Source organism: Oncorhynchus gorbuscha, linkage group LG13 (genome assembly GCF_021184085.1).
Source record: "Oncorhynchus gorbuscha isolate QuinsamMale2020 ecotype Even-year linkage group LG13, OgorEven_v1.0, whole genome shotgun sequence".
Taxonomy (NCBI): Eukaryota; Metazoa; Chordata; class Actinopteri; order Salmoniformes; family Salmonidae; genus Oncorhynchus; species Oncorhynchus gorbuscha.
In genome coordinates this window covers 101,778,981-101,795,033 of record NC_060185.1, presented here as the reverse complement: position 1 = coordinate 101,795,033, position 16,053 = coordinate 101,778,981, and the positions used below count along the sequence as shown (strand labels likewise).

The window sequence follows — 16,053 nt, the reverse complement described above, 5'->3', positions numbered from 1 at the left end:
AAACACAGTGCTACTGTACTTGTTGTGAGGTTGGGGACAAACACAGTGCTACTGTACTTGTTGTGAGGTTGGGGACAAACACAGTCCTACTGTACTTGTTGTGAGGTTGAAGACAAACACAGTCCTACTGTACTTGTTGTGAGGTTGGGGACAAACACAGTCCTACTGTACTTGTTGTGAGGTTGGGGACAAACACAGTCCTACTGTACTTGTTGTGAGGTTGGGGACAAACACAGTCCTACTGTACTTGTTGTGAGGTTGGGGACAAACACAGTCCTACTGTACTTGTTGTGAGGTTGGGGACAAACACAGTCCTACTGTACTTGTTGTGAGGTTGGGGACAAACACAGTCCTACTGTACTTGTTGTGAGGTTGGGGACAAACACAGTCCTACTGTACTTTTTGTGAGGTGGGGACAAACACAGTCCTACTGTACTTGTTGTGATTTTGAGGACAAACACTGTCCTATTATTACTGTGAGGTTGGGGACAAACACAGTCCTACTGTACTTGTTGTGAGGTTGGGGACAAACACAGCCCTACTGTACTTTTTGTGAGGTGGGGACAAACACAGTCCTACTGTACTTGTTGTGAGGTTGGGGACAAACACAGTCCTACTGTACTTGTTGTGAGGTTGGGGACAAACACAGTCCTACTGTACTTGTTGTGAGGTTGGGGACAAACACAGTCCTATTGTACTTGTTGTGAGGTTGGGGACAAACACTGTCCTACTGTACTTGTTGTGAGGTTGGGGACAAACACAGTCCTACTGTACTTGTTGTGAGGTTGAGGTGTGGCTGTGTGAAGTTGTCTGCAATTCTCTACTGATATTTTCCTCTGAAAACATTTATATATAATATTGTGTTTCTCTGCGCAAGTTGGTTACTTTCCAGGGACTCAGACAACTACTGACTACCTTTACTTTACTGTTTGTCTTTCAGGGGCCCCAATACTGAGACTTGGACTGAAAGAAGAGCACAGTCTCACACGGACTGACCCTGCTTTTGGTCTATTAGTGCTGCTCAGGGTGATCTGAGATGGTCAGACTATATACCTACAGCTATGAAGAACAGTGTGGACACACCTGGGCAGACTTGAATGGACTCACAGACCTGAATACTCCTTGACATATAAATAGACCTGCAATCAGAAGCCTGAGCACACTGAGACCTCCACTGCTCTGAACAAGCCTCACCATTGGCCAGCCACATCCTGACCAGTGGCTGTTGCCGGTGGGCAGGGTTAAGATGAGCCTGTCCAATCAAAGCTGTGGTAGTAGCATTGACGACCTGCGGCGCTACCAACATCATGTTTACGCAGTTGTCTACAGCGTCATCTTGGCCCCGGGCCTTCTGGGTAATGTCCTGGCTCTTTGGGTGTTCCAGGCATACGTCAGGGAGACCAAGAGAGGAGTGGTGTTCATGATGAACCTGGCTGTAGCTGATCTCATGCAGGTAACTTTAGGATATACACATCATCATATACACACTACCACTGAAAAGTTTGGGGTCACTTAGAAATGTCCTTGTTTTTGAAAGAAAAGCACATTTTTTTTGTCCATTAAAATAACATCAAATTGATCAGAAATACAGTGTAGACATTGTTCATATTGTAAATTACTATTGTAGCTGGAAATGGCTGATTGTTTAATGGAATATCTACAGAGGCTCATTATCAGCAACCATCACCCCTGTGCTCCAATGGCACGTTGTGTTAGCTTATTCAAGTTTATCATTTTAAAAGGCTAATTGATCATTAGAAAACCCAATTATGTTTGCAATTATGTTAGCACAGCTGAAAACTGTTGTTCTAATTAAAGAAGCAATCAAACTGGCCTTCTCTAAACTTGTTGAGTATCTGGAGTGTCAGCATTTGTGGGTTTGATTACAGGCTCAAAATGGCCAGAAACAAAGAACTCTGAACTCTGAAACTCGTCAGTCTATTCTTGTTCTGAGAAATGAAGGCTATTCCATGTGAGAAATTGCTAAGAAACGGAAGACCTCGTACAACGCTGTGTACTACTCCCTTCACATAACAGCGCAAACTGGCTCTAACTAGAATAGAAAGAGGAGTGGGAGGCCCAGGTGCACAACTAAGCAAGAGGACAAGTACAGTACATGAGAAACAGACACCTCACAAGTCGTCAACTGGCAGCTTCATTAAATAGTACCTGCAAAACACCAGTCTCAACATCAACAGTGAAGAGGCGACCCCCGGGATGCTGGCCTTCATAACAAGAATAGACTGACGAGTTTCAGAAGAAATGTCTTTGTTTCTGGCCATTATGAGCCTGAAATCGAACCCACAAATTCTGATGCTCCAGATACTCAACTAGTCTAAAGGCGGACAGTTTTATTGCTTCTTTAAATCAGAACAACAGTTTTTCAGCTGTGCTAACATAATTGCAAAAGGGTTTTCTAAGGATCAATTAGCCTATAAAATGATCAACTTGGATTAGCTAACACAACGTGCCATTGGAACACAGGAGTGATGGTTGCTGATAATGGGCCTCTCTACGCCTATGTAGATATTCCATAAAAAAATCAGCCGTTTCGAGCTACAATAGTTATTTACAACATTAACAATGTCTACACTGTATGTCTGATCAATGTAATGTCATTTTAATAGACAAAAAAAACTTTTATTTCAAAAACAAGGACATTCCTAAGTGACCCAAATGTTTCAACGGTAGTGTATATATCATATACTGACTGTATATATAGTGTGTGTGTGTATATATGAATATATTGATGCATTCCTGATTTCTGTAACTGTTAGATTACCTGTGTAATATTGACAAACTCAGAACCACTTGTTTTTCAAACATGGTCCTGTTTAATCAATTGGCAAAATAATATGTAGCTTAAAGTTATGATTGTACTTACAGTTGAAGTCGGAAGTTTACATACACTTAGTTTGGAGTGATTAAAACTCATTTTTTCAACCACTCCACAAATGTCTAGTTGACAAACTATAGTTACGGCAAGTCGGTTAGGACATATACTTTGTGCATGACACAAGTCATTTTTCCAACAATTGTTTACAGACAGATTATTTCACTTATAATTCACTGGATCACAATTACAGTGGGTCAGAAGTTTCCAATTTGAGTCAATTGGAGGTGTACCTGTGGATGAACATCATGGGACCACTCATCCGTCATACCGCTCAGGAAGGAGATGCGTTCTGTCTCCTAGAGATGAACGTACTTTGGTGCGAGAAGTGCAAATCAATCCCAGAACAACAGCAAAGGACCTTGTGAAGATGCTGGAGGAAACAGGTACAAAAGCATCTGTATCCACAGTAAAACGAGTCCTATATTGATATAACCTGAAAGGCAGCTCAGCAAGGAAGAAGCCACTGCTCCAAAACTGCCATAAAAAAGCCAGACTACGATTTGCAACTGCATGGGGGGACAAAGATCGTACTTTTTGGAGAAATGTCCGCTGGTCTGATGAAACAAAAATAGAACTGTTTGGCCATAATGACCATCGTTATGTTTGGAGGAAAAAGGGAGAGGCTTGCAAGCCAAAAAACACCATCCCAACTGTGAAGCACGGGGGTGGCAACATCAAATCAAATCAAATTTATTTGTCACGTACACATGGTTAGCAGATGTTAATGCGAGTGTAGTGAAATGCTTGTGCTTCTAGTTCCGACAATGCAGTAATAACGAGTAATCTAACCTAACAATTCCAAAACTACTACCTTATACACACAAGTGTAAAGGGAGAAAGAATATGTACATAAAGATATATGAATGAGTGATGGTACAGAAAGGCATAGGCCAGATGCAGTAGATGGTATAGAGTACAGTATATACATATGAGATGAGTAATGTAGGGTATGTAAACAAGATGCAGTAGATGGTATCGAGTACAGTATATACATATGAGATGAGTAATGTAGGGTATGTAAACAAGATGCAGTAGATGGTATCGAGTACAGTATATACATATGAGATGAGTAATGTAGGGTATGTAAACAAGATGCAGTAGATGGTATAGAGTACAGTATATACATATGAGATGAGTAATGTAGGGTATGTAAACAAAGTGGCATAGTTTAAAGTGGCTAGTGATACATGTATTACATAAAGATGCAGTAGATGATAGAGTACAGTATATGAGATGAGTATGTAAACAAAGTGGCATAGTTAAAGTGGCTAGTGATACATGTATTACATAAAGATGCAGTAGATGATAGAGTACAGTATATACATATACATATGAGATGAATAATGTGGGGTATGTAAACATTATATTAGGTAGCATTGTTTAAAGTGGCTAGTGATACATGTATTACATAAAGATGCAGTAGATGATATAGAGTACAGTATATACATATACATATGAGATGAATAATGTGGGGTATGTAAACATTATATTAGGTAGCATTGTTTAAAGTGGCTAGTGATATATTTTACATCAATTTCCATCAATTCCCATTATTAAAGTGGCTGGAGTTGAGTCAGTGTGTTGGCAGCAGCCACTCAATGTTAGTGGTGGCTGTTTAACACTCTGATGGCCTTGAGATAGAAGCTGTTTTTCAGTCTCTCGGTCCCAGCTTTGATGCACCTGTACTGACCTCGCCTTCTGGATGATAGCGGGGTGAACAGGCAGTGGCTCGGGTGGTTGTTGTCCTTGCAGGAGGACCAAAATAGATGGCTTCAATTATGTGGATATATTGAAGCAACATCTCAGATGATCTTTATGGCCTTCCTGTGACATCGGGTGGTGTAGGTGTCCTGGAGGGCAGGTAGTTTGCCCCCGGTGATGCGTTGTGCAGACCTCACTACCCTCTGGAGAGCCTTGCGGTTGTGGGCGGAGCAGTTGGAATTGTTAAACTGAGTTGAAATGTATTTCGTTAGGGTGTATGTAAACTTCTGACATCAACTGTATTTACTATTGAAATAAAGATGGCAACGCAACAATAATACACATTTACAATAGGCCGATATCTATAAATGCATACAGCCAAATTATATATATATATATATTTTAACCTTTATTGTTCTAGGCAAGTCAGTTAAGAACAAATTCTTATTTTCAATGATGGCCTAGGAACAGTGGGTTAACTGCCTGTTCAGTTAAACAATTTAAAGGGCAGCAAACGACTAGGAATGTGATGAAATTTAAAAAAAAAGATTTTTGACATTTTACATTCTTGTCAGCTCAGGGATTTGAACTTACAGCCTTTCAACTGATTTACTAGTCCAATGCTCTAACCACTAGGCTACCCTGCCACAGTGGGTTAACCCTGTTATATATGTGAACTTACAGCCTTTCGATTACTAGTCCAATGCTCTAACCACTAGGCTACCCTGCCACCCCTATATATGTACACACACCGATATACATCATTTTAATAGCAGGACACTGTAAAGTCCATTAAATATATATATATACAGTATATATATACACACACATCGGTATTCATCATTTTAATAGCAGGGCACTGTAATGTCCATTATATACAGTATATCACAAAAGTGAGTAGACCCCTCACATTTTTGTAAATATTTGAGTATATCTCTTCATATGACAACACTGAAGCAATGACACTTTGCTACAAAGATAAGTAGTGAGTGTACAGCTTGTATAACAGTGTAAATTTGCTGTCCCCTCAAAATAACTCAACACACAGCCATTAATGTCTAAACCGCTGGCAACAAGAGTGAGTACACCCCTAAGTGAAAATGTCCAAATTGGGCCCAATTAGCCATTTTCCCTCCCTGGTGTCATGTGACTCGTTAGTGTTACAAGGCCTCAGGTGTGAATGGGGAGCAGGTGTGTTACATTTGGTGTCACCGCTCTCACACTCCCGCTCTCACCCTGCCTCTGGGCACTGGAAGTTCAACATGGAACCTCATGGCAAAGAACTCTCTGAGGATCTGAAAAAAATAATTGTTGCTCAACATAAAGATGACCTGGGCTGTAAGAAGATTGCCAAGACCCTGAAACTGAGCTGCAGCACGGTGGCCAAGACCATACAGCGGTTTAACTGGACAGGTTCCACTCAGAACAGGCCTCGCCATGGTCGACCAAAGAAGTTGAGTGCACATGCTCAGCGTCATATTCAGAGGTTGTCTTTGGGAAATAGACGTATGAGTGCTGCCAGGTTGAAGGGGTGGGGGGTCAGCCTGTCAGTGCTCAGACCATACACCATACACTGCATCAAATTGGTCTGCATGGCTGTCGTCCCAGAAGGAAGCCTCTTCTAAAGATGATGCACAAGAAAGCCCGCAAACAGCTTGCTGAAGACAAGCCGACTAAGGACATGGATTACTGGAACCATGTCCTGTGGTCTGATGAGACCAAGATAAACTTATTGTGTGGTGGCAACCAGGTGAGGAGTACAAAGACAAGTGTATCTTGCCTACAGTCAAGCATGGTGGTGGGAGTGTCATGGTCTGGGGCTGCATGAGTGCTGCCGGCACTGGGGAGCTACAGTTCATTGAGGGAACCATGAATGCCATACTGAAGCAGAGACTGGGCCGCAGGGCAGTATTCAAACATGATAACAACCCCAAACACACCTCCGAGACGACCACTGCCTTGCTAAAGAAGCTGAGGGTAAAGGTGATGGACTGGCCAAGCATGTCTCCAGACCTAAACCCTATTGAGCATCTGTGGGGCATCCTCAAATGGAAGGTGGAGGAGTGTACGGTCTCTAACATCCACCAGCTCCGTGACATCGTCATGAAGGACTGGAAGGGGATTTCAGTGGCAACTTGTGAAGCTCTGGTGAACTCCATGTCCAAGAGGGTTAAGGCAGTGCTGGAAAATGATGGTGGCCACACAAAATATTGACACTTTGGGCACAATTTGGACATTTTCACTTAGGGGTGTACTCACTTTTGATGCCAGTGGTTTAGACATTAATGGCTGTGTTGAGTTATTTTAAGGGGACAGCAAATTTACACTGTTATACAAGCTGTACACTCACTACTTTACATTGTAGCAAAGTGTCATTTCTTCAGTGTTGGCCCAGTGTCATCCGGGTCTGTCAAGGGTAGGCTGTCATTGTAAATAAGAAAATATCTTCACTGACTTGCCTAGTTACATAAAGGTTACATAAGTACAGAACAGGACGGCCCACAGTTTATGCTTTTGAACTTGCGTTTTTGACTATGTTTCGATTCGAAACCACCACTGCACTGGGGACCAATGAACTCCAACCACGAATTCTGCATGATAGGGTCCGTTGGTAGGGCATGCAAACCATAGTATGTATAGGGATTTTCAGTCTTCCATGACCGTGATCCTTTGAATGCATTGGGGGCGATGAAACAACAAAGCCCCATTTAAGGGAAGCAGATGGGCACAATTGGAGCTAAGATTCTAATATTTGTGTTAACTCTACAAAGGTGTGTTCTGTGAGTGTCACTGAGTAGGCTGATAGCCCATTTAATGGGTGCACAATCCATAGGTTAGGCTGTACCGTTTAAGTACAGCATATTGCCAATGCAAATCTAAAGTATATTACTTCCACAGTGCAATTTCAACATATTTTTATTGTCTTTTGTTGAATTTACACAACAACATCCCAACCTTGTTTAGCATTGTCTAGTCCAAATATGTAATTATTCCACTATTTGTATCAGTTTGAATCACTTTCAATTGAGGACTTTTATATTCAAAGCGAACCGGAAATTATTGTGGCTACCTTCACACAAGGGTGCACAGCAGAGTTTAAAAATAGCCAACACATGGCAGAGTTGTTAGTTTGGCACTGTTGATCAGCACACATGTCAAGAAGACAAGAGCGTACTGGAATGTATTAAGGTTATTAAACTATTGAGTTTTTCTGATGCAAGCGAGCATGTGCACCCTGCAGTCATTGAACAACAGGCCAGAGGCGCTGTTAAAGTTAGCTAGCATTTTTTTTTTTTAGCAGTTTGGGTTGTGTTCTGTCTGACTTGAAATGTGTCTTGCTCTTACTGTAGCCTGGACTGTGGAATAGCTAGCTATTTTTGCGAAAGCCCATTGCATGAATAGTATGGTAGCAGCATGACAATTTTTACAACGTTTGGTGATGGTTTTGAACTGATGCACGTTAGCTAGCTAGCTATATTTTGTGGGAAACTGTAGGACTGGCACGTGGATGTAAACTAACTATTGTTAGCTAGCTTCAGCTGGCTCTAGCTACCTAGTTTCTGAAGTTATATGTGAAACAAACCGTCAATTAACAAATATACCTAGATACCTTTCTTTGCCTGTTCGTCAGCTGACTGATGTTAGCTAGCTACAGAGGCTAGCTGTTTATCTTTGTACAATCAAACTAACCTCAGCTTGAATACCACCATGTAGCCAGATATCTACAGTAGCCTAGGTTTGTTTACATTTATAGATTAACCTCAGCTTGAACACCACCATGTAGCCAGCTATCTACAGTAGCCTGGGTTTGTTTACATTTATAGATTAACCTCAGCTTGAATACCACCATGTAGCCAGATATCTACAGTAGTCTGGGTTTGTTTACATTTATATATTAACCTCAGCTTGAACACCACCATGTAGCCAGATATCTACAGTAGGACTCTGAGCTTCATCCCGAAACAAAATGGAGCACCTCGTTGTTTCGCAATGGACGTAAATGTTCACATGACAGCGATAAATTATACATTTAATAAAAACTATTGCACCAACAAATTGAGTCAAAACCCTGCATTTTTTAAGTCCAATGGTGACTTTATGGACGCTATAGTCTCGTTTTAATCCGACGTCTAGAATTTGAGTTTGGTAGACTTAGGTAATCATCTTAAAACTAAATAACAACCCTGTTAAAAAATCTGGTAAGTGTGTTGTATACCTTCAATTGATTAGCACATTTTCATAGAGATTGGTGTCATATTGGCTTAGGAATGATAACAGGGACATTTGAATTTAATACTGAGCTTCATCCAATCCCTATATAGACGTGACTGACGTCAGGGTGTATGTTCCCCTCTGTATCTACCTGAACCTCACCTGTTTTAACCTCTCCTAACCTGTACATTTTAATACCTGTTGGATATATATATATTTAACTACCTGTATGTTCTGTCTCCTCCAGGTCCTCTCCCTACCGCTCCGTATCTACTACTACCTGAACCATACCTGGCCATTCGGCCAGCCTCTCTGCATGTTGTGTTTCTACCTGAAATACGTCAACATGTACGCCTCTATATTCTTCCTGGTGTGTGTGAGTGTGCGGCGCTGTGAGCTCATCATGCATCCGCTGAGGTACCGTTCCAACAGACGACGAGGGGACATGTGTGTATGTGCCGCTGGCTGGTTGCTGGTCTGTCTCGGCTGTCTGCCTTTCCCTCTGCTCCGAAACACCAGCCTGACCCCTGACCTCTACACTCACACTGCCCCCTATGACCTTACCCCTAACCCCTATGCCTCCAGTCCTAGCTCATATGATCCAGCCTCCACCTCTTCCCCAACCCCTACACCTGGCCCTACCTCCCTGGTGGCGGTGTGTTTTGCGGAGCTCCCCATGCGTGAAGTCAGCCCTGCGGCCGGCTGGGCTCTGATGGTGGGGGCGGAGCTGGTTGGCTTCATCCTCCCTCTGATCCTAGTTCTGACCTGCGCCTGTCTCTCAGCCGGCAGCCTGCGAGTCCACAGGGGGGAGGGGGAGGGGGGAGGGGTGAAGGACCATGGGGAGAAGAAGAGGGCGTTGAGGATGGTGTTGAGCTGTGCCGGAGTGTTCCTGCTCTGCTTCTCCCCATACCATGTCACCATGCCACTAGACTTTCTGGCAAAGGCCGATGCCCTGGGAAGCTGTGAGGTCAGAGAGATGGTGCTGCGATGCCATCCTGTCACCCTCTGTCTTGCCAGTCTCAACTCAGGACTGGACCCTCTCATGTATTACTTTACTACAGATGAGTTTAGGAGAAGATTCAGCAGGCCAGAAATACCTGAAAGCTTCAGTCTGGCTCCAAGACTATCCTGTACTAGTGGTGGGGGGGAGAAGGACCTGCCTCTGACACCTGAACCTGACCTATAACCCCTCAGCAGGCCAGCGATACCTGAGCGCTTCAGTCTGGCTCCAATAATCTCCTGTACTAGTGGTGGGGGGAGCAAGGACTTGCCTCTAACCCTGACCCTGGCCCCAAGACTGTCCTGTACTGGTGGAGTCTGTAAGACTGAACCCTGACCTCTAACCACAAAACTGTCCTGTTCTGCTGTGGACAGCAAGTCATGGGTGAAGAGGGGAAACAAGGGCAAAGGGAACAAGGAGAATGTTTCAAATGTGAACTAAAGACAGTTTATTACTCCAAATGTGGACATCTGCTGGACTGCGTTTGGAACTGCCGGTCTGTGGTAAAAAATGAGCGTTCATCTCAGCCTAGGCTGCCCTTCAGTCCCTAGACTTGTTGATCCTGGTGGAGATATGGATCACCCCAGTGAACACTGCTACTCCAGTTGCCCTTTCTTTATCTGACTACGTTTTCTCTCATAGTCCAAGAACATCTGGTCATCACCGTGGTGGCACAGGGCTACTCATTTCTCATAATGGGAGATTTTCTCCTTTCTCCCTCACCTGTCCATCTCCTCATTTGAATTCCATGCTGTCAATGTCACTTGTCAACTAAAACTTAACATTGCTTTAATCTATCGCCCATCAGGTTCCCTTAGAGAGTTCCTCAATGAGCTTGACACCTTGATAACCTCATTTCGTGACAATGGCTCACCGCAATCTCCTTTTCTTTCTCCCTTTCCTCCAACCATATCCACTCAGCCCCTACCTAGATGGTCATGCACTGTCGCAATCTTCTCTGTCTCTCTCCCATCTTCTCTCCCTTCTGCTAAATCCTTCTCCCTTCTGTCTCCATATTCTGCCTCTACGACCCGACTCTCCTCCTTTTCTGCATCCTATGACTCTCACTGTCTTCTTTCCACCGGCCGGCTCCCAACCGGCTCGGGCTTCCCTTCCTGCTCCGTGGCTGAGTGACTCATTACGAGCTTACAGAAAAGGGCTGCAGGCAGCTGAATGACTCATTATGAGCTTACAGAACAGGGCTGCAGGCAGCTGAGTGAAAATGGAGGAAAACTAAATCATTATTTTACTCCCTCTTCTCTTCCTTCTGTTCCTCTGTATCTGCTGCTAACGCCACTTTCTATCACTCTAAATTTAAGATTCTGCCTCTAACCCTAGGAAACTATTTTCCTCGCCTTAATCCCCCTCCCTCCTTCCTCCTCCCTCTCTGCAGACGACTTTGTCAACCACTTTGAACAGAAGGTTGACGACATCCAGTCCTCATTCACTATTGAATCCACTGGTCCCAGAACTACCCTACGCCTGGACTTTTTTTTCACCAGATGAAATCCTGCGACTAATGATTTCTGTCCGCCCAACAACCTGCCCACTTGACCCCATCCCCTCCTCCAGACCATCTCTGGAGACCTTCTCACTTCCCTCATCAACTCATATTCGATATTCTAGATCCTAACCAGTCAGGCTTCAAGACGGGTCACTCAACCCAGACTGCTCTCCTCTGTGTCATTGAGGCTCTCCACACTTCCAAGCTGACTCTCTCTCGGTTCTCATCCTCTTAGATCTATCCGCTGCCTTATCGTGAACCATCATCCTCCTCTCAACCCTCTCAGGGCTGAGCGTCTCAGGCTCTGCCTCCTCTCCATCCTCTCAGGGCTGGGCGTCTCAGGCTCTGCCTCCTCTCCATCCTCTCAGGGCTGGGCGTCTCAGGTTCTGCACACTATTGAATTGCATACTACCTGGCAGGCTCCTCCTACCATGTGATGTGGAGAGGTTCTGTATCTGCACCACGCACTCTCACTACTGGTGTACCCAGGGTTCGTTCTAGGCCCTCTCCTTTTCTCTCTATAGACCAAGTCACTCAGCCACCCCCTTCGCACACACAGTTGGCAACACGCATCTCTGTGGGCCACCTCAACCACGACAAGACAGAGCTGCTCTTCCTCCCGGAGAAGGCCTGCTGCTCCAAGACCTCGCCATCATGATTGACAACATCACAGAGTCTGCCTCCCAGAGTGCAAAGAACCTTGGCATGAATCCAGGCCCTTGTCATCTCCAGTCTGGACTACTGCAACTCACTGTTGGCTGGGCTCCCCGTTTGTGCCATCAAAGCCCTGAAATTTATCCAGAATGCCGCAGCCCACCTGGTGTTCAACCTTGCCAGGTTCTCCCATGTGACACCACTCCTCCGCACACTCCAATGGCTTCCAGTTGAAGCTTGCATCCACTACAAGACCATGGTACTTGTCTACGGAGCAGCAAGAGTAACTACCACTCCCTACCTCCAGGCTTTGGTCAAACCCTACACCAACCCATCCACTACAAGACCATGGTACTTGTCTACGGAGCAGCAAGATGAACTGCCCATCCTTACCTTCAGGCTATGCTGAAACACCCCAACCCAAGCACTCCACCTCTGGTCTCTTGGCCCTCCCACCCCTATGGCAACTCCTGCTCAGCCCAATCAAAGCTCTTCTCTGTCCTGGCACCCCGATGGTGGAACCAGTTCCCCTTGAAGCTAGGACAGCAGTCCCTGCCCATCTTACCAAAACATCTGAAGCCCTACCTCTTCCAAGAGTACCATAAAAGTATCCTACACTCCCCCCCCCCCCCCAATTAAAATAACCACTCACAAGTTTTACCCCCCCAAACTAACACTGACTTTGCTAATAGATACATTATTGAGGAATAATCTACTTAGTATGACTGAGCTATATGGTTGTCCCACCTAGCTAACCCTATCCCTATCTTGAGATGAATGCACTAACTGTAAGTCACTCTGGATAAGAGCTTAATGACTAAAATGTCGATGTAAATCTGCTGGACACTGAAGTTCAGCTGAATCTGGGGAGAAATTATTCTGTGAATATTAAGCTTGCTAACTGTTAAGTCTTGAAGAAGAGCTTTAACTGTAAATACTTTGGACCATGCTGAAATGCCAGAGGTTAATTAAAACATATTTTTTTCGATCCGTTTCTCTTTCATTTCTTTAAATGACCCACCTCACCTACAGATGGAACATACAACACCAGATGAAGTGATAGTTGTCTGGAAGATCTTCCAAACTGAAACCTGTCAGTCAGCCAGTCAGTGGAAAAACACAGTCACATCTAGCACTTCTGTCTCTGCATGATGTCTCAGTCTCTGTGAACCAGATAAAAAGCATGGTGGATTATCGGTGACGAGAAGTCAGAGGCTTTCTGTAGGGACACTGAGGAGTACAGTGCATTCAGAAAGTATTCAGACCCCTTCACTTTCTCCACATTTTGTTACGATACGGCTTTGTTCTAAAATGCATCAAATTAAATAATTTCCTCATCAATACCCCATAATGACAAAGCGAAAACAGATTTTAGACATTTTTGGAAATGTATTAAAATGTAAAAACTTTCTTTACATAAGTATTCAGACCCTTTGCTATGAGACTTGAAATTGATCTCAGGTGCATCCTGTTTCCATTGATCATTCTTGAGCTGTTTCTACAACTTGATTGGAGTTCACCTGTGATAAATTCAATTGACTGGACATGATGTGGAAATGCACACACCTTTCTATATAAGGTCTCAAAATTGACAGTGCATGTCAGAGCAAAAACCAAGCCATGACGTCGAAGGAATTGTCCATAGAGCTCCGAGACATGATTGTGTCGAGGCACAGACCTGGGGAAGGGTGCCAAAAAAATTCTGCAGCATTTTAGGTCCCCAAGAACACAGGGGCCACCTTCATTCTTAAATGTAAAAGGTTTGGAAATACTTGGAATGTCAAGTGTCACGTCTGGACGAAACCAGGCACCAGCATGGTGGTGGCAGATCCTTGAAGAAAACCTGCTCCAGAGTGCTCAGGACTTCAGACTGGAGCAAAGGTTCACCTTCCAACAGGACAAGTCTCTGAATGCCCTTGGGTGGCCCAGCCAGAACATCTCTGGAGAGACCTGAAATAGCTGTGCAGCGAAGCTCCCCATTCCATCTGACAGAGCTTGAGAGGATCTGCATAGAATAACGGGACTAACTCCCCAAATACAGGTGTGCCAAGATTGTAGCGTCACACCAAAAAAGACTTGATGCTGAAATCGCTGCCAAAAGTGCTTCAACAAAGTACTGAGTAAAGAGTCTGAAAACTTATGTAAATGTGATATCTTTTTTTTGTATATATTTGCAAAAATGTCTAAAAACCTGTTTTTGCTTTGTCATTATGGGGTATTGTGTGTAGATTGACGAGGGGAAAGAATGTAATCCATTTTAGAACAAGGCTGTAACGTAATAAAAATGGAAAAAGTCAAGGGGTCTGAATACTTTCCGAATGCGCTGTATGCCTGTCAACGTTCTGGTTGGTGTAGGTGTAGAGAAATATCAAACTGTCACACTAGCAAGCTGTGGTTTCCTGTTGCTGCTGTTGTTATCGTCATAAAAACTACAGCTTACCTCAGTCTAATGTAACTTCAGTATCTCAGTCTATACAAACTTCAGAACCTCAGTCTGACCTTTACTTCAGTATCTAACACACTAACCCTAACTCTAATATCTAACACATAAACACTAACTTCAGTATCTGACTCCAATATCTAACACATAAACACTAACTTCAGTATCTGACTCCAGTATCTAAAACACTAACCCCAACTTCAGTATCTGACTTCAGTATCTAAACACTAGCCCCAACTTCAGTATCTGACTTCAGTATCTAAGACACTAACCCCAACTTCAGTATCACAAATCAAATCAAATGTATTTATATCGCCCTTTGTACATCAGCTGATATCTCAAAGTGCTGTACAGAAACCCAGCCTAAAACCCCAAACAGCAAGCAATGCAGGTGTATCTGACTCCAGTATCTAAGACATTAACCCCAACTTCAGTATCTGACTCCAGTATCTGACTCCAGTATCTGACTCCAGTATCTGACTCCAGTATCTAAGACATTAACCCCAACTTCAGTATCTGACTCCAGTATCTGACTCCAGTATGTGACTCCAGTATCTGACTCCAGTATCTAAGACATTAACCCTAACTTCAGTATGTGACTCCAGTATCTAAGACACTAACCCTAACTTCAGTATCTGACTCCAGTATCTAAGACACTAACCCCAACTTCAGTATGTGACTCCAGTATCTAAGACACTAACCCTAACTTCAGTATCTGACTCCAGTATCTAAGACACTAACCCTAACTTCAGTATCTGACTCCTGTATCTAAGACACTAACCCTAACTTCAGTATCTGACTCCAGTATCTAAAACACTAACCCCACCTTCAGTATCTGACTTCAGTACCTGACTCCAGTATCTAAAACACTAACCCCACCTTCAGTATCTGACTTCAGTATCTAAAACACTAACCCCAACTTCAGTATCTGACTCCAGTATCTAAAACACTAGCCCCAACTTCAGTATCTGACTCCAGTATCTAAAACACTAACCCCACCTTCAGTATCTGACTTCAGTATCTGACTCCAGTATCTAAGACACTAACCCCAACTTCAGTATCTGACTTCAGTATCTGACTCCAGTATCTAAGACACTAACCCTAACTTCAGTATCTGGCTTCAGTATCTGACTCCAGTATCTGACTCCAGTATCTAAGACATTAACCCCAACTTCAGTATCTGACTCCAGTATCTAAGACACTAACCCCACCTTCAGTATCTGACTCCAGTATCTAAAACACTAGCTCCAACTTCAAGATCTGATTTCAGTATCTAAAACACTAGCCCCAACTTCAAGATCTGACTTCAGTATCTAAAACACTAACCCCACCTTCAGTATCTGACTTCAGTATCTGACTCCAGTATCTAAAACACTAACCCCAACTTCAGTACCTGACTCCAGTATCTAAAACACTAACCCCAACTTCAAGATCTGACTCCAGTATCTAAAACACTAACCCCAACTTCAATATCTGACTCCAGAATCTAAGACACTAATCCTAACATCAGTATCTGACTCCAGTATCTAAGACACTAACCCTAACATCAGTATGTGACTTCAGTATCTGACTCCAGTATCTAAGTCACTAACCCCAACTTCAGTATCTGACTTCAGTATCTGACTCCAGTATCTGACTTCAGTATC

At 43.6% G+C, this 16,053-nt stretch overlaps 1 protein-coding gene across 1 annotated transcript in view; it reads left to right on the top strand.

Annotated features, from left to right (window-relative positions):
• gpr174 (G protein-coupled receptor 174) overlaps window positions 1-12,955 on the top strand; it is a 67,962-nt gene extending 55,007 nt beyond the window's left edge. The window contains exons 2-3 of the mRNA XM_046296272.1: window positions 941-1,453; window positions 9,057-12,955. Of these exons, the coding sequence (XP_046152228.1) occupies window positions 1,247-1,453; window positions 9,057-9,995 (1,146 nt within the window). The 5' untranslated portion in view covers window positions 941-1,246 and the 3' untranslated portion in view covers window positions 9,996-12,955. The remainder of the gene's footprint in view (window positions 1-940; window positions 1,454-9,056) is intronic.
• The last annotated feature ends 3,098 nt before the right edge of the window (window positions 12,956-16,053 follow it).